This window comes from Falco peregrinus, chromosome 4, assembly GCF_023634155.1.
Source record: "Falco peregrinus isolate bFalPer1 chromosome 4, bFalPer1.pri, whole genome shotgun sequence".
NCBI classification, from domain to species: Eukaryota; Metazoa; Chordata; class Aves; order Falconiformes; family Falconidae; genus Falco; species Falco peregrinus.
The window spans coordinates 25,684,261-25,709,018 of NC_073724.1; the positions used below are offsets into that span (position 1 = coordinate 25,684,261).

Consider the following 24,758-nt stretch of genomic DNA (forward strand, 5'->3'; position numbering starts at 1 on the left):
CGTGGGACAGACAGGACATGGGACACCTTTGTACATTTGGTACCTCCTCCATACATGGCTTGGGATGTGTTTGTAAACATGGGCAGATCCCCTCCAGCTAAAGAGTAGAAGCACAAACTATTTCACTGGTCTTACCACTAAGTCAGAAAACCAGGAAAACCTAAACTTGCCTCATCCCTGATGGCTAAGTACAGCATGCAAAGGAAGGAGGATGGATGAAAAGGCAGATAAGTGTGATTGTGTTGTACAACTTGGCTTATACTACTGGATATGCTGTGCATGAATTTTTCTTTGCTATTTGCAGTCTGGATGTCGAGCATGCAGAGGAAAAGATAAAAGAAAGAAGTAAACAGTATCTGAAGTTGGCACTTGAGGTGGTTTTCATAAGGTGGAGATTTCTCAGCCTTAATTCTTTGTATTGATTTTTTTATGGGAAGTTTCTCTATGAAATATTCAGCAACGTGAATGCAGAAAAGTAACAGAAACACACTTTTACTTCTTAGTAAAGTGGCTGCTTAGAAGTTTCTGCAGGCATCCTCTGAAAGCAAATTATATCTCTCCATCCTTCTTCCTTGTATTTTACCTTCCATTAAAATGGAGGCATTTAGTGACCCTTCTCCAGACCTCAAACCAATATACATCAGGAGCAAACCTAGTGAAGCTTGTGTTAAAAAAAAACCACAAAGAGCCCCCAAAAATGTAACCAAATTTCCACTAAGAGCTAAATGTTGGAGGTAGAAATATACAGCAGTGAAATATCCTGAATTTGGGTGTTTTTTTAATCCAAATGTGTTTGCTTTTCTGTTGTTCCATTGCATTATCCTATACAATCTTTGTCCTGACAGCATTTAATATTGACATTCTCTATAGAATTATTGAAGAGAAAACATTTATAGCCATAGTTAATATTTTTTTTATATGGTTTGTAATAGGATCTGCCATAGTAAAAGTTTGAAATAGTTTCCATTATAATTGTTTTCACACATTCTAAAATTTACAAAATTCTTGTTTTGGTGGGGTAAAGTTTTCCATGTTGTAAGCCTGAAAAGTATTTTTTCCTTGTTAGCTCAGAGTATAATACTTTCAGCTATTTTGGAGTTATAGGCAAATGGAAAAAATACTTTTTCCCTTTGTACAATAATAATAATAATAATTGTAAAAATAAAGAAAATCCTCAGCTACACTTTTAACAATACTACAGGGAAAACAAGTTAAAGTTGAAATATGTGGTAAGATCTACTGCCTTTGCTTGCTTGCTCTGAGGGAAAAAAAATTAAAAAATAAGTTATAAGTGACGGAAAAATAACATCAAACTGTTCCCAGTAACATCTGCTAAGGCTATTAGCAGAAACTAATAAAAACCCACCCCCTTAATGACGTCGCTACACATTCCCTTTGCCTGAGGCCATCCAGACGTGAACTAGCTGGGTTCTGCAGCTCCCAGCTGGTCTCTAGACCTTTGCGGGTCCTTAGCGTGACTCTTGGTCACCGGGCAGCCATGCAGCCCCGTCTTGTGAGGGGTCAGGGATGTGCCTGTCCTCTTCCCAGGTGTGATGAACAGCACTGGTGCTTCTCCTGTCTGCTGCTTCTAAGGCCCTGCAGCCACATGTGGCCAGCCTACATGGCTAAAAAACTGTGGGATTGTTAGCCCAGCACAGACTCCTGTTGTTTTATATCACCTTACACATAGAGTTTTTCCAAGTCCGAGGGCACGTTTTGTTACCCAAGTTATAGGTGTTGTCACGAGACAGTAGCACCAGAATGATTTTCACATTTAGTCTTTAACTGCACTATGTCAAGCCATCCTAAAAGGTACTGAAACGGTATGAAATTCGTATGTACATGGAACTGAAACACAGGTTTTACTGGATATGTGGGTCTTGTGGGAAAGAAGTAGCACCCAAACCTACAGGTATGTGGACAAACAGGCCCTTCTGCATGGTGTGGCTGCTGTGTCTGTGCTGCTGCCCCTTGCCTGGGGAGCATTCCCTGCACCCCACAGCTCCAGGACACGGGAGCAAAATGCGGGACCAAGTTTACGGGTGTGAAAAGATCGCAACCCCCTTTACGCCTGCGTCACTGCACGTCACCTCCCTGGTCTTGCGGTTCTTGAGGCGACACGCCTGTTCATAATGTGTTGGGTCATGGAGGTACCTACCCCTGCAGCAGGCACAGTGCAACCAGTAAGGTGATAGTGGTGTGGGTTTTAAAACAAGGATTTACCTTCAGGGTGCTGTAGGAAGCAAGGAACATGGTAAGAGCCACACACAGGTGTTTTATAAGGTGCACAAGCAAGACGCAACCCAATTCTGCAGCCTAGTTAAGCACACAGATATGTTGGGAAAAACCAGGATTTTGACCCCTGCTACCGGAGTTGCACCATTTTAAACAGCAAAATTGCAGGATAAAAATCAGAAGTAATCAAAAAAGCCTTATTCAGATACTCTTTCAGGCAAGGCCTTCAGCCTCTCACTTGTCCTTCCAGGCGCATAGCTCTTGTGTTCCTTGCTATGGTGTTGCCTCATTTAAAATGGGCGCCATGGCTGCTAACCCCCACTGCCCATGCAGCGGGTGGCTAAGGACCTTATGGAGAATTCTGGAAGCTTCTTTTCTGTCCCAGCTGCATGGTGTCATCTCAAAGGGAAGTGTTTTATCTGCCAGACCATGTCCTGTCTCATCAGAGTTGGGTGTCTGTCTGTGTCCGTTTTTACAGGCCAGCTTGGGACTTAGATGCATCACACTAAAGTGGATCTTTGCTGTTAGGCACCAGAGAAGTTGTTCAATAGCTGAAATAGAAATTGTGCTTTTTGGGGAGATATTAGTTCTAAAAGTTTAGCTGTGTTATTTTACTCCAGTCTGCAGTCACGGAAAGAAAATTAAACCCGTACGATCAGTTCTGGTAGAAACTCATCCCATTATATTCCTTTCGCCTCAGTACTCTATGAACGTGAAGCAGAGATGAAAAATGTAAGTGCTCACATTTGATCCTTTTGTTTTTGTTGAGGTTTTAGTAAAAATCTAGGTATAGTAAATGAAAGGTTTAATTTGAGATAGTATTAATAAACTGTTCCTCATGCCAAAACTAAAAGAAAAAAAAAAAAAAAAAAAAAAAAAAAGCAAATGTTGATAGGGAAATTGTGCCATCTTTTTAAAGTTGCAATATTCCTTAACTTCTTTAAGTATGTAGCACTACTTCTAAGATTTAAACCATATTTCTTGTATTATGTGCATGGAAATGCACAGGCACATAGACCAGTTACTGCACAATCAGATGATCATGTATTTTGGCCTAATTGATTTGAAATGAGTGGACACATACCATTGTCCCCCAGTTTTTCCTAATTGCCATTTTGTGCTCATGTAAGGAAGAAAATCCTAGTTATGTTTGGTGGCAGCATTCCCAACTGACTTCAGTTTTGTTCCAAGAGTGGTGAGGTATCTTGATTCTCAATCTAAATTCAATCACGTGTTTTGATTTCTCAAGCCTCTGTAATTTCTTCTTTTTTTTATTTTATCACAGTTAATTTAAATAAATTTGCAAGCTCTAGGACTACTGTCAACCTTTGCTCTCCCATCAGTCTTATTTTTGGCTTCCTGGAGTTTCCATGCGATATACTAGTGTAAACAATAATTTTGTTTATTAAAAAAAAAGAAAAAAAATAATTGAAGTTGCCTTTTCTTAGAACTAAGCTATAAAAGAGGTGTAACACAATTGCACTAATTAAGAAGAGCGGTTGGTTTTGTTTGCTTTCTTTTCCCTTAGCAGAGTGCCAAAAAGGAAAGATCAATACAGGAAAACCCATTTTACTCTGCAGCAAAGGGAGTTGGAAAAGATCCACTTGAACTCTTAGAACTGAAACGCTGGAGGCTGATGTAATTAAGTAAACCAGCTGAGAATTTAAAAATAACCAGATCAAACTAAGAGATTATAAGTATGAAAGAGTTGATGCATAGTTCTGCATCTTGATAGAGTGAGTTTGCTGGGTTAGTGACCAGTGATGAAAGGCTTGTCTTCCATTGACAATTAGTTATTTTGTGCTGGAAATTGCTGATTAATTGAAAAATGTTTTAATAGCACTTAGAAATTGCTGGAATATCTCTTGTTGCCCTTTTTTTAGATAAATTAATATGGGTTTGATTCCAAATGACTTTTCAGTTAGAAATGTAATTTGTAATTTATAGTATTCACATAGAAATAAAACTTTCTGTAGTGATATCTGCCAAAGTGTGTAACTTTGTGTGTAACAAGTTATTTTTATTAATAATTTTATTAGGTTTTATTACATTTTATATTTTTAATGGTTTGATATTTTACTGGATGATGTATTATTTTGTGTTTTTCCAGGACAGTAATAATTTTGATAATTTGTTGTAGATTTTTTAAAAGATAATTACTGTAGGCACAGTTATGCCTTCTCCCTGAACAAAGGTTTTATTTAAATGAAAACCCCATTTTTGTCAAATTTGCCCACACAGCATTTAATTCATCGAGAGTGTTCAAGAGAGAATTGCAGGTTCATTGATAACTGCCACATCTGTAGTTGTCAATTTCTTCTACCTTCTCTTCTTTTGATTGGCACCAGATTTTGAACACTGATATGTTTGTGTTCAGTGATTAATTGTATGAGATACCCTAAGTGTCTGGATCCAAGGTAGACCTTGTTTATATCCATGCCATTTTTCCTGAAGTGGTCAGATACAGATGCAGTTGTCACTTCTTTCCATCAGAGTGGTCTTTTAGTAGCAGTGAGGATGGGGATGAGTTGGGGCTCCCTGCGTTTGTTTTGGTTCAGTGAGGCCTTTTGAAAGTCAGCAGAAGGTCAGTGTAAATAAACAGACTTACAAACCAAAAACAAAACCAAAAGAAGAGTCAGCCTTAACATTTGGCAACTGCAGGTTTTCTGACAAGCCTATTGCCTTTTCTCTTTGAGGTCCCTGTCCTTACTGTGCTGCTATAAACACTGGTGACATATCTCTAAGTGAGAGCCCAGAATGTACAAGCAATAACCTGTTCTTGAAGGAGATTACCCTGTTCTGCAAACTCTCAGCCTTTGTTTTCCCCAAAACAACAAATTTGTTACTGTGCTTGTAAAGAAAATCGCAAAATAACTACTTTCAGTGATGCAAAGATATCTTTGAGCATCTGTAAAGAGCTCTGAGAGGTTTGAATTGTCTCCTTTTTGTAATTAAATACTTCAGGTGACCTATGGTGATCATTTACAGAATGAGGGTAGTTAACTGGTCGCCTCCTCATTAAGAAAGGCAGGGAGATATGGTGCAGATCTTACTGTGAGCACATCTTGTTTTGCTTTCTTAAGTGCATGATCTCTAGAAAGGGCAACTGTTTATATTTTAGGTTTAGGTTTTTTAAAGCAGGTGTCAAGTTCAAGCCTGACAAGGAGGAGTCTGGAAGTCTTGCGTGCACAAGCTGCATTTTGAACAGGTCTCACTGTGGGTTTTTTGGTGACTGGCATAGGTGGAGTTTGGAAAGAACCATCCTGCACGCTCTGTACCTTGTAATCAGCAGGAATGTGATGGTTTCATTCCATTGTGAGGATGCTTGTCAAGAATACATGTTTTACTCTTTAGCTTCATGAGATGGCAGGAGAGACTATGAGGGGAGAGGGAGCCAAGTATGCTCTTTTACTCTCCAGAAGCTTGGTTTTGGCATTTTGGGGAAGAAGCGAACTGGAGTTCCTCCTTGAGAAGAGGCAGCTGTGATAAAAGCCAAGACTGAAGAATGCAGTGGTGTGGGCCAAGCAGAGCTCGTTAGCCTTTGTGGGAGAGCTGCTGGCTGCTGACTCTGCTCTGGCTCTATGGTAAGACACAGCCTAGAAATACAGAAGCGTAGGGTTCATTGGAAGTTTCTGATAAAAGTATTTTTCTCAACAGAAATACTGAGATTGCTTAAGTGACTCGTTTTGTGAGAAGTGGCTTCTGGTTTTGGGAAATGTTTTCCATTAAACTGCAGAGCATATGCAGAACAGTAACACATGGATTTGGCTCTGCTGTCATGGTGCCTTCCTAGAGTCTATCTTAGTTCTCGTGTTCACATTGTCTTCTCCGAGATAGAGAGACTGTAGTAGGTCCTGAGAGACATGCCTTGATGCGTGGAGCCATCTCAGGCGAGAAAATGGGAGCACAAGTATGAGAACTCCAGTTCCCATGCAGCAGGGTATCAATTTGACAGCATTAAATATTTGAACTTTCTGGAATGTTCTTATTTTTATTGAACCTCTCATTTTTGCCTTTTTTTCCCCCAAAGCAAATACACAATTTCTCTTCGCCCCCCATCATTTTAATGAAAATGTTGTCAAAACTTTGGTTGGGAAGAGACATTTTGGCCTAGCCTTGTCAAGTAAGCAGGTAAATAGTTCAGGGGCTTTTATGAGTGGAGGATGTTTCTTTAACAATAATGACCCAAAAAAAACCTCCTTCAAGAAGCTAGTGACTGCTCAGCACTCAGGTAAAGCAGACTGGAGCTTGCAGATTTCTTCAGAGAGTAAGAAGAGGGCCAGAGTAACATTATTGTAGTTTTTCTAGTATGGATGAATTTCTGTAATCTGGGCTGGAAGCAGGAATGGAAAGAGCCATCTTCCTATTTAGGTTTCAGATTCAGGGTTTAGTTTAGATATTTTCCCTAAAAGTCTGGCCTGGTTTTGCCTTCCTGAGTGGAAGACTGACTGCTAAATCCCAGACCCTGTGCATGGCAGCACTGCTTCAAATAGCAAATGTAAACTCCTTTCCTGAAATAGCCTTGGCTGTCCCCTACCCCAGGGTTAGCCCGGAGGGCAGGACACAGCCCTGGAGGACCCTGTGAGCATCATTTAGAAGAGAAGCAGAGGAGTTCTTTCTTTAGATGCTATTTTAAAGTTGGAAAAGTTATTTTCCCTTGATTCTTCAGCCAGATCTCCCTTATTTATGGCAACAGTGCTAAAATACACCAGACGAAGGAAGAGCAATCCTTGACTAAGGGGATGGGATGTAAATAAACTGTGCTTAGTCGACCTGGCTAGCACTGTGCTGAACCATAGCAATACATGAGGCAGCCTTCCCCAGAGCCGCTTGCATGGCCCATTAGCAGGATTCCCAGTGCTCCAGCAGGGTATAATTTGAGAACAGTGGTATGTTGGTGCACAGAGCCAAATCAGGTCCGGTGCTGTGCTCCAGGAAATAAGCTGCCCTGGTTACCCAGAGCACAGGGGGGTGTGCTGCAGTGTTAGCTGTGCTGGAGCCAGCTCAACTCCAGCTGAACGACTTCGTTCAGTAAAAGCCAAGCAGCCCTAGAAGCACGATGGTAGCACATCTGAGCTAATAACCCAGCTTGTTACCTCGGTACGGGAAGCATTTCTGCAAACCTATCCCAGCAGGACTGAGAGTTAAGTGTTTATTTAAAATACGTTTTAAATTAATTGTGCATGATCTTGTCAACCCATCCACCAATGGGGTTTGAATGTTTGGGATCCATTATATCTGGGAAGTCTTAATGGACTCTTCTCACCTGTTTGGACATTCGCAAATATCTGCAGGATCACAACCCAAATTTTTAAGCTGAGGTCGAAGTGAATAGAACTTTCCATTATATGTAACTGGGTTCAGGAAGAAGTGTTTCAAGTGAAGGTCAAACACATGTTTGAATGCTTTCTGTAAATCCTCTTGACATTGTGAAAAACTAAGATGTTATTGCTGGTTTAGATGTGAAATATCTCCAAAGGCACATCGGTATTGTTGTAAGCTATACTTCATTTCTTTTAAAAAACTATTAATCCAGGTAATACCAGTCTCCAGTATCAAAAGGAGACTATCAATTAGGAGAAATAAATCTATCACAATAACTAAAGGTTTCTGTGAGTTTCTACAGAAGTTTGCATTTCTACATTTAAAAAAACTGTATTGAGGGGGAGGCTAGTTGTTTGTTCCTCATGAATCAGACTTTGAGATACACAAAAGATAAGTACATTCCTCTCCTCCCCACCATGTCTTCTGTAACCTCTTTTATTTGGGGTGTTTTATCTGCAGAGAAGGAAATGAAAAAGAGCGTTAATGAAATTGAGTATGGTCTTTCATAGCTCAGCCAAATTTCTAATGAATAGATTTCTCTGGGTCAAAGCCAAGATCTGTGTGTATTGCTTTGGACGGGTAAAAGCTTCACAGTTGTGTATCTGATTGCTGCACTGGCATCTGGGGGGGGGGGGGGGGGCGCGCGGGGGGAACCTTAAATGTATGAGTAGGGATCATGGGGTTATTTGTGGCATGGTAACGATGTGTATAAAGATACGATCCGACACATATGTCAAAGTAATTCCTGTTGACTGACTTCAGGGAAAATGCATTGTAAATCCAACTACTTGGTGTGCTTGGGATTCTGATACAAAGGTAGCTGCTGTGGAGGTTTTTCTGGGGCTGTCAGACTATTTATTTTGCAGTCAATCTGATTTTCTCTGGTTTTAATTCATTTAAGAAATGTCGTCTTAAGAAAAACAAACAAAAAACAACACTCCTCCTTTCCCTTCCCTTCTCTTGCCCAAAGCAGCCCTCTGTGTGTGGGAAATACCATGTTAATGTTTTAAATTAGCAAGATGCATCCAGAAATGGCATTTTTAGTTTCTTGATTTGTTTAAATAAAAGTTCATTTTACCACAAAGTACGTCATTGCTGAAACTGAATTTTTATAAGAGGTTTCATCTTTACCAATTTTCCTACCACCAAATTCTGAAACTGCTATTTTTAAAATGCTTTTAAAAGCATTATGTTGGGTGTTTATTTTAAACCCACAGCTATCAAAGTTTCTTGATTGTTATCATGGCCATATCAGCAATACAGATGTATTTGAAGCACTCAGACAGGCATGAAAATGGCCTTAACTATTGCCATGAATGTCTGTCTTGTTCTTCATTGTGTAGCGATGATTATGCAAAAAGAGGCACAGGGATTTATTAATTATTCAAAACAAAGTCTGTTTATCTGGAAGAAGTATGTATAAAGTTATACTGAAAGTGGTGCTTTCGCTGCCTGCACTTGCCAACCTTGGTAAGTAAAGCCCTTACAGATACGAGCGCTTTCAGTCTACTGATCCTCTGGCAGAGAAACTTGAGCCCATTTTACAGATTGAGGGATTAGGAGAACAGAGACCAAACGGCTTCCCAGGGCGATACGTGGCATGTGTGACAGGACTGGATGCTGGATACAGCTGATGTTGGCTTCGGCCAGAATCTTAGCAAAAAGTGTTCATCCTTTCCAAAGTAGCTGAAATTTTCCTTGCTGAGACTGCACAATTTTCAGTATTTTGTTTCTTCTTGTCTGTGAAGTATGGACTGTAATAAAAAAGACTTGAGGAAGATGTCTCCCAAATTAGCAAGGGATGGTTTCTTATGGAAACCAAGCATCTGAGCCATTGATGAAATATAGCAGCCCAGGAGAATAAAAGGCTTACCAGGGTTCGAAAGACCTCCATTTACATAAATATGCAGAGACATCTGTTACAGTCATGAGTGACCTGCTGGTTTAAATCATCAGCAGGGGAAACTTGTAGTCGATCAGCGTTGCCTGCAGTAGCAGGTGCTACTTCAGGCAACAGGAATTACTGAAGAGGTTTTCGATGAACAAAGACCTTTCTGCTTGCCAAGAAGAGACATACGGGAAATTGAAACAAATGGCACACGCCTACGATCTTTCATTTGTAATAGGCGACAAGAGCGTAGCGTGTGCTCCTGCATCCAAATCTTTACATGATTAGTTATAGGTATGGTGTGGCTGACAAAGTTGCACAGTTTATGTCTGAGAAGTACTTACAGCTTTTAAAACCAAACTACTTAAGTTGGATTCCCAAACAGAAATGAATCATCAAGATTTAATGGAAAATGTTCAAAACAAATTTATCATTTAAACCCAATGTTTTTATCATCAGACTTTATGCCCAAAATAGTAATGTAAAACTGTCATCCTAAAGGTTATGATTACTTAGATGAATAATTGAAGCTTAATTCTTGCTCACCATTAATCAGCAGAGACATTATAACTTGATAAGTTTATGTAATGCCAGGATATTTGTTGACTCAAGGTATATGGCATTCTCTCTCTCTCTCACCCTCCAACCCCTCTAATAAAATTTGTAATCTCATCTTGAATTTAGATTTGCTTCTACTTTATGAGAATTTTATTTAAGTTCACTATGTAATATTGTTTTGTAAGGAAAGAATCTTGTCTTTTCAGTGGTTGAACTACTGGACAGAAAACTAGATTACAAATTTGGGGCTGCAAAAAGGTTTTGATTCAGTGTATTATACATGACCTAATTGCCAGCAGTTCTGAAAAGAAAGTGCTCACACAGTAAAAAGGAGTGTCCAAAGAACCTAGTAAAGGCACAGAAGCAAAAGAATTGACGTTTGCAAAGGCTTCCAAGACTGAAAATGCTCCTTCTGACTCTCTCATACTTGTTAAATACTGTTCTTCAATTATAATAAAAGGTACAGTACTGCTTGAGTACTTGATTCACAATATTTAATGAGTGCCTCACATTGGGATGTAACAGCTCTAATAACTATATGAGTTCTTCAGATACCTTAACAATTCCCACCTCTATTTTGATAACAAATTTCATAATAAATCAAGATAAAACAAAACCTGTTCTTTTCTTTCCATTTAAACAGAGCGTGGATCACACTTCTCGTAAACCTCATCATATTGAGGTTGGGCTAAGATGAGCATAACCAGTGACGAAGTGAATTTCTTGGTGTATCGCTATCTCCAGGAATCAGGTACGTTTCCTGTCTTTCCTCACAATTTCAGGTCATAGATGATGTGGGAAGTTGGGCTTTTTACACAGTGTTGCTTTAGGAATGTTACACTGAGACAAAATATTTCTTGCACAAACCCATGTTACTTTGAAATCATGGTTTTGAAAGTAATAAAAGTACAAACATAGACAGGTACAAAGTAAACATTGCAGTTAGGCAAAACAAGGAAATAAATAACATTATGTTAACACATGTTTTTGTAGAGTTGTTTCATCTCAGCCAAAATCATCTTTGGCAGCACAGGCACAAAGCACATGGATTTTGTATCTTTTTTCTTAGCTACTTGAAATAGTTCTGTCAGATACTTATTAAGTAAAGAGGGATTGTCTAAATTGGTTTTATATTGGCTGTAAACAGAAATTTGGGTGTGAGCATCTGATGGTTTAGAATTTCATTAGTTATGTATGTAAACTGAGCTGCACAAGTGCCAGTATGGCTATGTCTTAGTATCATTTTCATTTCTATTTGTTTTCATATTGGAAAATAATGTCTTTACAGGGCTTTTCCTTTTAGAAGGAAAGTTTCATCTTTCCTTCAAAAAAAAAAATTAAATTTAAATTTAGGGTCTGATTTGGTTTTGTGGTCTTGATTTCATGCTTTGCCAGAAGTAGAAGTTCTGTTCAGTAATGGAAAATGTTCTATTAGCACAGAGATGATAGAGGAGGTGAGAAACACTAGGAAAGGATTTTTAGCCTGGGTTCCAGTTTACTTCATACTGGCCCTGTGTTCTGGGTTGGTAAAAGTAGAATTGACTAAAAATATTTGGTGTTTCATATGCTGAAACAACAACAACAACAACAAAAAAACAGTGAAAAATACATGTCTTCCTGACAGGTCTCAAACACAGTTACAGAATAAGCCCTCCAGGCTTGAAAGATGTCTTGGACAGGGGACCCGAATCCCTGTAGGTGGAAGATACTGGATTAGCATGGTCATTATAACTAGCATTTATTAGATAAGGTTTTTTGATCTGTTTCTTCTCCTTCCAAGGCTGTTGAAATCCCAGGAACCTAAGTCCCTATGCAAGGAATCTCAACTGAAACTGAGAAGAAGACTTACACTTTCCCAGGGTTTGGTCTTTTAAATCACTTCTTTGAGAGTCCAGTTGTGGCCTGTTAGTTGCCGTCTTCTTATATTGTATTCCAGAGCGTATAAAAAAGTAGTCTTATTTCTGGCATGCAATCAGATGAAGGAAAAACAGGAACTAACAAAAAACTAAAATTTCATCCAGACAAAGTTTATTTTTAAAAATAAGCTGTTGGGTACCACACTGGAAAGATCTTTCGAACATTGGAGCAGTGTGCAGCTGGACATTATCAAAGCCTAAAAAATCCTGAAATTGTTTTATATTGTTTAATTTGTATTATAGGAGATGCTACATAACAGTGTATTAATACAGTAACTTTTCCTGATGTGAAAAAAAAAAAAAGAGAGAGAAAATCAGCCTTTTTATTCCTCTTGATACATCAGTAGGTGAGTTAGTATTGCGTGGCAATTCAGAAGGCAGCTTTACAAAGTCCATCAAGAATGCTGGTATCAGCCAAATGTCAGGAAAAACTTCTTCTAATGTCTCCCACAAGCAGGGAATCACTTTTGCTATTTTAGGGAGAACTTCATGTACAAATCTTCATATTACTTGCAAGTTCTTCTTCTAACCTTCTTATGTAAAGGGCCAAATGTTTTTCTTATTTAATCCTCACATACTAAAGCCATTCACAAATACATTTACTTCTAGTGTTCTGTTGGATTTTACTCATATAAAAGAGTAGAAGTTGAGGTTAAATTTTTAAAGAAATATTCAAATATGCTTCAAACTGAGCATATTGAAATCCGGATGCTAGGTATTGATTTAGCAGATGCACCTGTCAGTTTGCTAGTAATGCCATTCAGCAAATAAGAGCTATAAGCAATGATGAATTCACTAATCTATTTTAAAAGCTTCTTATATTTAATTTCAATCTTCTTTCATACTGTCATTGTTTTTCTCAAAGAAATTTTTGTATCTGTATTTTCAGATAAAATAGGGTAATAGACAGAAATTGTTATACAGTGTCTTGCCTTTCCACCTGCTAGTATAAATGCCATAAAATGCAACATCAGATGCAAGATGTTTAATCAACAGCTTCAGAAATAATGCGTGCCAAATCTAGAGGGCTAGTGTTTAAAGACAGTTTTGAGTTCAGACCCCTACAATTTAAGGAGTTTGCCAAAACCAAAGTTATTACATTGATTATTTATTAAACATCAGCTGAACCCAAGGTTTCTAAATATTATATCGAACACAGTCATAAAGGTTGCTTACAAGAATGTACAAAAGTTCAATTATTTTTTTTCCTGGTATCTGTCCTTTAATCTCATCCTGTAAAACTTTCAGGCTTTCCTATAAAATGTAGGCAAATGGTGGGAGGAAGAGAGAAACAATAAAAGGAAATAGATATAGCAGAACTATATAAAAAGCAAACTGTCCGTCTAATATTTCAAGTATTTTGCTCTGCGAGGCACAGAAGTACTTGAGATTATTTGAAACATTGTAGCAAAGATACTGATGGGGGCTTTATACTTTGCTATGAAAATGCTGGCAGGTCATTCTAGTGGAAGTTCAGTTCTTCTAAAATTGAAGTTACAAGTGGAATTCAATGATTATATTTCCTCCTTAATTCTCTGACAGAAAACTTGAGTGGGAGAGTATCAATAGAGTTGAACTGTCTAAACCATTATTGTTGCTTTTTAACAAATCATGGCATACAAAGGGGAGTTCCAGCGAACTGGAAAAAGCAAATGTTGTGCCAGAATTTTTAAAGGTTAAACAAGATGATCCAGGTAACTATAGGTCAAGCAAAATCATTGGAAGGTTGAAAGTAGATACCTCCAGCAAAACATGAAGAGATGACATCATGCCTAATGCCAGCCAGCAACTTTTTATGGATAATAGATCTTGTCAAACAAACTTGATACTGCTTTTTCCAACATCACAAATGAAGTTGGCAGAGATAGCTGTGCTGACAATAATACACTTAGACTACTTCATGGTATTTACTTAGTCTTGTTGACGCTGTGGTTAAAAGCAAAATGAAATAACAGTGTGTAAAAGTAGTGTGATCCATAGTGATCAAATGGATTAAAAACAGGCTAACAGAAACATCTTGAAAAGTTATTAGAATTGGGGAATATTCAACTCAAAGGTTAGTGGGAACTCACAAGAATCTGTTCTTGGCGTAATACTGCTCAGTAGCTTTATCAATTACCTGGAAGGAAATACAAAATTATTCTTGAGTACATTCGCAGATGGAATGAAATGGTAAGCTGTAGCTCTTGATGAGTTATACTGACTGATCATGTGGTTTACCAGAAGGAATACAGCCAGGGAGACTACTTTGACTTACCTGCTGGAGAAGCAGGTTGGAAAAGATGCCTGGTCCAGGGGCAGTGCAGTCAAACCCCTCCAGCACAAGACAGGATTTAGACAAGTTAAGGTTCTAATTGCTTAGCTGTATTAAAATAAGTTAGGGAATAATTGCCTCTTCACATAGATGACTGTCTCAGGACTAATCTATGCCCAGAAAAACAAAGCAGTCAGGCATAAGTTCGGCTCCATGGGTTGATGGCCCACGAATTCCTTCACAAAGGTGGCTGGGTGTTGGTGCTTCTGCTGTAGGTCCGTGAATGCCCCCCTTCTTGAGGTATAAAGAAATCAAGAGTTTCATTTCAGTTTAAGATTTCTACTTCCTACCCAAAATCAAGTCCTGCAACGTTCAGTTTGCATCTTTTTGAATATGACCTTATTGGTGCACAATTTAAAGCGGCCCAATTCTTAAAAGTGCTGAGTACTTCAAAGCATCATTTATCTCAGGAGTCAAACCCTTTAAAGTCAGGTTATATTTATTTGTAGGTGTCTTGATTCAAAGACTACCTTTAAGTGAAAATGTTAGCCTCTGTTACTGACATCAGGCTCAGGTTATGTCCATACTGTAAGTGTACCACCAGTGTGGAGACAGGAGCACGCAAAATACTTCTGTGGTGGATGTAGTTGCACCAACAAATCAGGTGCAATGACGGAAGTGAAATAAGCTACACCAAAGAAGCTACAGTCCTGGCATCCATATTATGTTGATTCAACTTTGAGACTGTTCAAACCCTGAGAAGCATGCTTTTGCTAGCAGCCATCTTCGCTGCTGACATAGCCCTTCTGTTGGTTTTCTTCAGAGTGAAGAGCTGTGTTTCTACAAAACCATATCGAATTCTGAGTATAGAGTTTTCCCATTCTGCTTTGTCTGCCCAAAGAGAAACAGATAATTATTTGTCTGTTGGAATGAAGGTCAGAGCAGTACAATGCAATGGGAGTAATAAGGATTCCAAGGTAAATTGAAAAGAGGGGAGGCGGGGAGGGGGGTGGCAAAACCAAGGGAAATAAAATCTCTCACATACCTTTTAATCTAAAATGTGCTGCCATCTGTTGTGAGTGGCAAATCCTATCATAGGTCCAAATGCTACAATAAATTACCTTCCCCACCCAGCCCAACATGTCAGTTCAGTTATTAGAGCTTTTTCAGATTTGGTGTTTTTTATGCATTTATTGATTTAATTGTGTTCCTTTTCTGGCACTTGCATGTTGCAGTGCAGAATCTTTTCTCTGAAAATCAGTTCCCCAGCTGTCTGTGGCTTATACTGCTCTATGGTAGGGCATATATTGTAGTCGCTGTCTGGCAATGACTTGTTAGAGTTAAGGTTGTATAACAGTTTCCATTTTTGCTTATTCTTTTACTGTTCAATTCGAATTTGTCTATGTTTTATGACGTACACTTGATAAATTATTCCTCAGTGTACAATCTCTACCATGTCCAAGACAATAAAAACACTAGCTGGATGCTTTTGCTAAAAAGATGTCAATGAGATTTTTATCTGCTCACTTGGGACAACGTACCGTTATAATTTAGAATTGTCATTTGTTTTCTTCCCAACCATAAAAATTAAGGCAGCTAATAATGTAGTTGTTTTCCTTCTGTAGAGTCAGGATGATAGCAGCGTGTTTGTCTGTTTGGTTCATGGTTGACAGATTTTCCTTTTTTTCCTAAAAGATAAGATTTTCTCTCAGATTTTAAGCACAGACTCAAAGGCACATGGAGCACAAAGTGTTTCTGTGAATCACAGCACAGAATCCTTCATAGAATTAGGCATGTGCAGACATGAGCCTTTCTTGTTAACCACATCCAGGGCATCTTATTCTCATTCTGCTTTTGGAAATTATGAGACAATTAAAAATGTGGATATCCTGAAGCTTCTGGGATTTCATCATTGTGATGTTGTCCGACTAGGTACTAGTAGTTGCAATAGTACTAAACTGACATTTTTCCAATGCCATTTACAGTTTTTTAAAATAGAAGCCACAGAATTTGAAGGAAAATATTTTCTTTATTACTCTTTCTTTTTTAACAAAGAAATTTTATACAAAATGTAAATACCGCTCTTTGCTTAGTTAAGTTCTTATGCAATAAGGAATGACTGAAGATGAGTATTCTGTTCTTTGGAATTTGTGCCTTATGCAAGTCTTCACCTAAATAAGCCTATGTCATTTTTCTCTGAAGTCTGTACTTTTTCTGCATGTAAGGTACAGTTGAGGATTTTGAGCAGCTGTGTATGGCACTGAGTTCCTGAGTCACAGGTGAAATAAGTGCATGTTGAAAAGAATTCAGATTAAGCATAGCATAAAATACTGGCATATACAGGTCAGATAAATTTGCTTCAAAGCTAACTGCTTCCTTTGTATAGCAAGGCTGTTGCTAGGTAGAAGGGGAATGTACAGTGCATGGGCTTTGCTTAAATTATTGAAGCCTGTACCTTGAAGAATAATTCATTAGAAGAATGAATCACTTGATCAATAAAGGCACTTGTCCAGTGTGACGCTAAAAATAATAGTGTGCACTGATGGTAGAGTCAGTGGATAATTATTTTTCTTTTGCCTTTTTTATGTTTTCTCCCAGTTAGACTCATTAGGATAATAGAAGAGGTCAGGCTGGATGGTATCTCACGAGGTGACAGAATCAGAGCAGTTCAGGGACCTTTGGAGATCATCTAGTCCAGCTCTTGCGCTCACAGCGGGGTCAGTGGCAGCAGGTTGCTTAGGGCTGTGTCCACTCAGGTTGTGCATGTCTCCCAAGGCTGGAGAGTCCACAACCTCCCTGAGGAGCGTGTTCCAATACTCAATCACCCTCACAGTAAAAAAAGTGTTTTATTTTGTTTCGATGGAGTTTCATGTGTGTTTCAGTTTGTGCCCATTGCCTCTTGTCCTATCACTGGGATCCACTTAGAAGAGCCTGGCTCTGTCCTATTTGCCCCCCCCCCCCCCCCCCCCCCCCCCGGTATTCATACACATGGATAAGGTCCCCCCCAAGCCTTCTCTTCTCCAGGCTGAGCACTACCAACTCTCTCAGCCTTCCCTTGCATGCCAAATGCTCCAGTCCATTGATCATCTTTGTAGCCTTTTCACTGGACTCTTATCCTGTATGCCCCTGTCTTTCTTGTACCGGGGAGCCTAGAACTGGACGGGGTACTCCCAGTGTGTGTCACCCGTGCTGAGCAGAGGGCAAGGATATCCTCCACTGACCTGCTGGCAACACTTTTCAGACACAGCTCAGGATGCTGTTGGCTTTTCTAGCTGCAAGAGCACGTTGTTGACTCATGTTCAACTAGTCCAGCCTGCTCAATGCTGTGGAGCCTCAAAAATCTTTTAAAGAACCTACACATAAAAGTGCTGTTAAACGTGATAGTCACTGGAGTGCTCTTGAAGCTCTGTATATCACTATGTTCCAATAGTAAGGATGGAGAGAGACCTTCAGTTTGCTGAGGAAAATGTACATCCTTGGAAAGACATCCTGACAACGACAGATAAAACATGCATTTCAGTGGTGTTTCAGTAACAGTCTATGACCGCGTTATTTGTGTCTACATGTGTATTATCCCTGGCTCTTGAGCCACATGTATTCTCCCTGCAGTACAGAGTAACTACAGTTCATAGACCAAGCTCAGCCGCACTGATACAAAGATGCTTGTGTATTTCCCTAGCTTTTCTTTGCACAGGTACTTTTGTGCTAGTGTAACTGGATGCTGAACAGGTATTACTGAGAAAATAAAACAGTACTTTTCTTTAAGGAGATACATAAAAAATGGGTGTTTGAACTTGGCCTTAAAGTTTTTGCGCCTAAATTTTCCTGTTGGAACGTGAAGTTAATACTATGTACAGTACCTCACAACAGATGTTAAAAGATTATAGTCCTAAAATGTCTTGAAATCCTCTGAGGAAGGACTGTTACAGGTGTGCTGGGACAATATTGAACATACTTTTTCTGTTATTTCAGAAGTACTGTTTATGAATTTCTAGGTGAATATATATATCTAAATGCAGCATGAACAAGATGCAAACTGTATTATTCAGGAACTGCTGTTAAGGCTGAAGGCAGGGATTCTTGCACCTTTTCAGCTGAACAGTGACAAGGCTTTGGGGCATTGCAAGCTCTATTTTTAATTCTTATCGTTTAGCGCAGATCTGATTTGTGGGCATGCAGCCCTATTTATATGATGTGTTATCCTCTTTAGGGCCTACCTAATCAATTAAAATAAAATGACTTAAGCTTATGATCCAAATCTGATATACTGAATACTGATATACTGGATATAGAACCAACATTTGTGACCTTCCATGAATTATTTGAGATAACTAAAGCCATGGTGTTGTTCTAGGAGTGAAATACGTGATGAAGTGACTCTTGGATAAGAACATTTGAGAAATTTGGCAAAAATGTTTGTGTTTAAATAGAAGTGGTTTTTTAAAGTTACCCAAGAATGAACGTTTCTATGTAATGAGAAACCATCTATAACTAAATATATTATGTAAAATGTAATATAATATATATAACCTCCTCAGCATAATATGTATATAGTAAAAATACTGTACATCAAAAAGTTACATAAGGGGTTTTAATAAATTGGTGCTCCTTTTTTCTCTTTAATCTTTCCCCTACTCTCTGTATTTCTTCTAAACAAGGGAGAACATGGCTGTATGATTCCCAAAATGGTGAGACTGACTGAATTTGAAATTACACTTAATAGTTGAAGGACGGATGACTGCTGAAAAGACAAATCCATTTCTCAAATATGAACTGTATTATTATGCACAGTTTCTGTCTCTGCTAGTAATCACTTACTCTCTTTGCAAATCCTAAGTACATTTTAAGAAAATCAGCGTCAGCTTTAGCAGACAACAAGCCTTATTGGGCTGCAGTTCCAAAACATTTTTTTAAAACTTACCAAAGCTATAGAACTTAGGAAGGATGAAGCTGATAGGTTAAAGGTAGATACTTTTCCCAGCTACCTTTAAAGATACACAAATTGTGTTTTAAGCTGACAGCACCCATGTGAGTCAAAACCACATTGTGCACTTTTTTCGTAGCGCAGTGAATATGTACTAGTAGTATTTAATGGTTGGCTTCCCAAAATCCAAATTCCACAGCGGGAGAGGAAAAAATATTTTTACAGTTAAAGTTATTGGTTTTGTCATGCTTTGTTCTGGTTATATTTTCAAAAGAATGTATTAAGACATATGAGAGCCATTTTTATGTGTATTATATGCACAGACTTGGAGTTTTTTGAACAGATAAACACTTCATATCCATATATAAAAACGATAGTTTCAAATGTTTTGTGATGTAGTTCAAGAGGTCCTTATGAAAGCATCTTTCACTGTGTCTTTTACTCCAGTGCCATAACAACAGTACCATAAATGCCGTGTAAGAAAAGCAATACTTGCAAAATTTTGTATGTTCCTGTGAAAGAAAAAATATGCTGAGTATCTGTTGTTCTTTTGCCATATGCAAAACCCTGGTTACTTCATATTACCTTCTAAGTCTCTTCACAGTTTTCTAAACTTGTCTACTTAGAATTTTTCTTTGGCCTGAAAGTTGCCATACATTGTTTAGATCCTAGACACTGAGCAAACATGGTGATTTTTAAGTTCTGCAAACATAAACAATTACAGCTTTGCAAATTTATTCCATAGCATGGATTTTGATCACTTCATGTCCTGTATTTTAAAGCTTGCATAAGTGCAGTATTACAGCTTTATTAAGCAAATTGGATGTTGGGTGGAAGGCAGATATCTATAGGTCAAGATGGCTTTGTGTGTAAAACCAGTTAAGTGCTACACATTTGCCAGTTTACTGCTTACCCTTATGATTCTCCAGGCCCAGTGAAAGAAGCTATATCTTGCAGCGCTGCAAGTTTTGCTAATAACCTGCACACTGGGGACTTTCTGCCTGCAGAGCTATGGCAGTTACCAATCACCCCTCCTCGCACTTAACCAATGTAGCTGTATTAGGACTCCATTTGTAGTCACAATCATCAGAAACCATCCTGGTGCTGAAGGTCCGAACGCCCACTGAGTGTCAGCTGTGGTGTTCTACTTCCCATCGCTTATAGGTGTATATTGGAACTGTTAGAAGAGCATAGCTTACAGAAATAAATTGTGAAGTATATATGACTGTGAAAGTCTCTTCTATAAATGTGATCCTTAAAACGATGCATGTCTCCTTGGATGTTTGATTGCACAGATAGAGCTAAAAGATAACAGCATGCCATTAATTTAGAAGGAAAGGATTTTTTTTTCTTGCCATGGTCTTTGCAAGTTATTTCAGACCTTGCCCATAGTTGCATTAAATTGCTAGGTCTGTGTTGACATTAATTCACAATTGCCAGTCTATTTTACACAGAGTGAGTAAAAAAGGGGATTATTTCAGACCTTGTTTTCAAAAGATTTTTTTTAAGTTCCTCTTTCCATTGCTCATGTTCTGTTTTCTGTCTGTATCGTATTTCTCTTTTTGTTAATTTGCAGCCCACATAAAGGCATAAACAGTGAGTGCCAAGTACTGCTCATCAAAAGATCATTTCCAAGTTGTATTAATCTTTTCCAACATATTTTCCTGCATGAAAAAGAAGAAGAAAAAAAAACCTGCCAAAAACATTCTTTGGCACGTAATAAAATAATTTTGGGTAGCAGACATTTACTCTGTATTCTTGGCAGAAGGTGAACAGGTCAGATATCCAAGAAAAAAGGGTGTAACATTTAATATTAGTGAATAATTGCTTCTACAAAACTTCGGGTAACCAGGCACACTGTAATTTGGCAACTGACACAAGCTACAGCTAGGGATCCTTTCTTTATATTTCCCAGGGTCTGTGAAAGAGCTTGTAATACAGGACACATTTCCCAGGGTTCTGGAAATAATTTTAATCGTTCAGCAATCCTAATCTTGAAACAAATGTGCAAGCCCCATTGTTCAGCTGATTTTTCTAAAAATATATTTCAACTGCAGCTCTCTATTTTAAATTGCTAATGTGTGTCCTTGTTAAGCCCTTTATGTAATTGTGAAGGTAAGTCTGCAGAAATAAGCAGACACTGCCAAAACCAGAGAGGCACTCTAGGATGTATTACCGAGAAAGAAAAAGCTCAGCTAGGAGAAGAATCTCAGTCTGCTGTGAATAATAAACAAGATGATGTGTAGGATTTTTGCCTACCTTTTTTTTTTTAACTATTTGTAGAATCTTATCGGTGGCTGAAGGCACCAGACATTATTAACTGCAACCAAATGTATTTTGAAGAAACTGGTGTCCTTTTTGTGAAGCCTCCGCATATGTGAGGTCATATCTTTATGGATACCTAATGACATTTAGACAGAAATTTAAGGAGAAACAAGGATCAGGATCCATGTTACATTCTTACCTCTCAGTGCATTGTACAGAAGGGTAAATAGTAGACTCTAAAATGGCAGCTGCAGTCAAGTACAATGAAGAACATCATTGCAGTCTCCTGGGCAATGGGCAAGAAATTATGTCATTTACCTTAGGAACTAGATTAGTGTATGTTAATCCCAGGATTAAGAAAATACAGTTGCTCTACATTAAACTGTTTGCTTCTGGTTTTGCAGCCAGAAACTACATTCAGATATGCCCTTATGATATATGTCCCTTGCTTCTTACACTGGTGAATCTAGACTTAATTTAGTGTTAACTTGTGCTGTTTGTATACCGTTAGTATTTGGAGGAAATTATTTTGTTAGTGGTCATATTTCACTCTTCTTCAAAGGAATTTTTTTGAACTGTAGTGATGGGGCTCTAACTTACTTCAGAACACCACATTGCACCACTCTTCCTTTCTTGCCTTCCCACTTAGATGGCACTCCCAAGGCCCAGACATCGAACTTGGGAAGATGTATTTCTGCCGGCTGCATCTGGTTTCTTTGGCAAGCAGTTGTGTGGGCAGCTTTGGAGTTACTTGGATTTGGTAACATGGTAAAACAACTGATGGGACTGTGTGGGGACATCTTTTCCTCCTGCGCGTGATGTTTCTACTTGATGTGTCTAAATCCCACAGGATTTTTGCCCATGAATCCATTTATGGTCATAAAGATTACTTTCCTTTATCCCCGCACAACCAGTTTTTGTTTCCCTGCGGCCTGTACAGCTGTAGCTCTTATGTGCCTTCCATTCTTGCGTGAATTTTACATCGGTCAAAGAGGCACTTGTACAGCCAGAAAACTTGAGATCGTCCGTGGATCCCATTATAATGGTTGCAGGTTTGTTTTACTGAGCCAGAAGCTTTAATCATTTCTAAAACCTTGCTCATTTTTTTATCCTGTACTTGCCTCAGAGAGAACAGTGTGTTACTTTAGAAGATGAGAATCGTAAGAGCTGGTATTGGGAATTGCCAAAAAGAAAGACAACACAATGTCAGAGAAGTCGGTGAAGAGGTGTTGATTTTTTCCACATGGAGGTGATTAAATTGTTACAGAAAAAGAAGGGGTTGTCAGATAGTTTATGCCCCCTCATATTTTTTTTTTATTTTTCCTTCACTTTCTGTTGCGATAATAACATCACTAATTTAGTGATTGCTGAAAATTGAACCTAAGATCCCTGAATTTGAAAACCTCAATCTGAACTGCGTGAGTTAAAGAAATAGGAAAAGTTGTTCAAGGAAATGACACAGACCTCCATATGAAATCTTACTGTTTTGCAGGACGGAGGGCCACACTGGGCATTAGTTATAAAAAGATTTGAAGGAATGGGTTGTTATTTCACTCAGTGTTGGGATAGAGGCTGTTCATCATAAAGATGCTGGGGATGTGTGTGAAAGGCAATTTGATGTTCATAATTCTTTATTCTCTGTTTCATTCTACAGTAACAAATGTTTCAGTGAAGAATATTATGAGCAATTAAAATGAGTAATTTGTAAATAACTTGGACACATCTGTTTTTTTTAAAAAAATATTTGAACAGTATACTTGTTAGATTTATAGAGAAAACAAAGTCAGTTCATAAACAGAAAGCTGCTGCAGTATTCAACAGATCGCTTAACTCTTGCTAATCAGGGCATCCCTGAGGTAACACCTGAGTAACCAGCAAAACTGAAACATTTCAGAGGTCGTTGCTTCCACAGACCCCTCTTTGTCATTCCCCTCGCCTCTACAAACCCAGCAGTAGGTGCTGTAGCTGTGACAATTTAAGATTTCAATTTAAACAAGACTGCTTTTTATAGTGCTAAAGGGATCAGAAAATGAAAGGAGCACTTACTGAACATCAGCTGGATCTGTGATTGCCAGATGAGCTAGCACTGGGAATACTCAGCAGCACCCTAGTTGAGTGCCTGAAAGGAAGAGCCCTCCACTCCCAGAAGAGGTGAGACACATTCTGGAGAAGACAAGGCATTCCCCAGGGTGCATGGCTGCCCAGTCCCCTTCCCTATGCCTGCGTTTGACAGGCATTTCTGCTGTGAGCCAGTGACATTACAAACAATTAAAACTACGTAGCCTGCAGATCAGACAAGCACACAAAGAGCAGCATTATGTTCATTAAATGAAACCTAGTAATTTTATGATCGATGGCAAATCTTGTTTTAGGGGGAGGCCATTTTTAACTGAAAAAGGAGCAGCCAAGGGGAAAAAAAAATCTCTATCATCTCCATTTTTGCAGTTACAGCAAAATCACTCTGAAATTTTGCAAAACACAGTCCTACATATGCATTTTTTGGCACTGCCTAGGGCAAGAATTTGCGAATGGTTGTGTATGTACCACTGAGAGTATATACAGACACCTCGGTGGGAAAAGATACAGCACAGAACCAGGACCTGTTACCACTGTCAGTACAGAAAAGTGCGGGAATCTGTCAGTGAGGAATTTCACTCCGTTTTCAAGTCAAAAACACTTACATAATAATTTCTAGGCTTGGGGACTGGGAATGGGGTGTCATTGCATTCGTTATTTCCTCTGTGCTTTTATGCTCTGTAAAGTCTTTCAAGACCAACTACTCCATAGTTGTTGATAGGTCACCACCCCTATAAGGTGATGATACCAAAATCGGCACTGTTCATTTGGATATATTTTCATCTACAATAACGTATTTACAGATTATACATAATTTGATGGTTTATATTTTCCCATCTTCTTTGAGGTAGAAAAAACCTGGAAGCCTTTCTCTCAAGTCTGCTGAAAAACACTGTTTAGGGCTCTGGTCGTGTAGCAGCACAAGTGACTGCTTTACTGGTATGAAACTGGTTCAGTGTGTGGCCATGCTTTTCCTGCTTTGGCCCTTTGTGTTCATGTCTTTAACCTTAAAACTCATAATCTCATTGCGTGTGTCCTGGAAGGGTTTACTACATTAAGATTTCAGTTATTGGTGCTATTCTAATAGTAATTACTGTTTTATAGTGATTATTTCATTCACTGAAATTACAATTTATGAGAAATACAGACACAGATTTGCAACTTTCATTCATTTCACTGCTACTAGAGCATTTTCAGTTTGGTTCTATTGTAATTCCATGTCATCCCTACTGCATCCTTTCTTCAGATTCCCACTTGCAGAGCACCTTCTGTCTCTGCTCTTGCTCCCCAACTGCCTTGACAGCCTGCACAAAGTCA

At 38.6% G+C, this 24,758-nt stretch overlaps 1 protein-coding gene across 5 annotated transcripts in view; it reads left to right on the forward strand.

Moving 5' to 3' along the window:
• TBL1X (transducin beta like 1 X-linked) overlaps positions 1-24,758 on the forward strand; it is a 199,859-nt gene that overhangs the window by 133,508 nt on the left and 41,593 nt on the right. For all 5 annotated transcript variants that reach the window (XM_027785671.2, XM_005229452.4, XM_013298777.3 and 2 more), the window contains one exon: positions 10,650-10,757. In XM_027785671.2, the coding sequence (XP_027641472.2) occupies positions 10,700-10,757 (58 nt within the window). In that variant the 5' untranslated portion in view covers positions 10,650-10,699. The remainder of the gene's footprint in view (positions 1-10,649; positions 10,758-24,758) is intronic.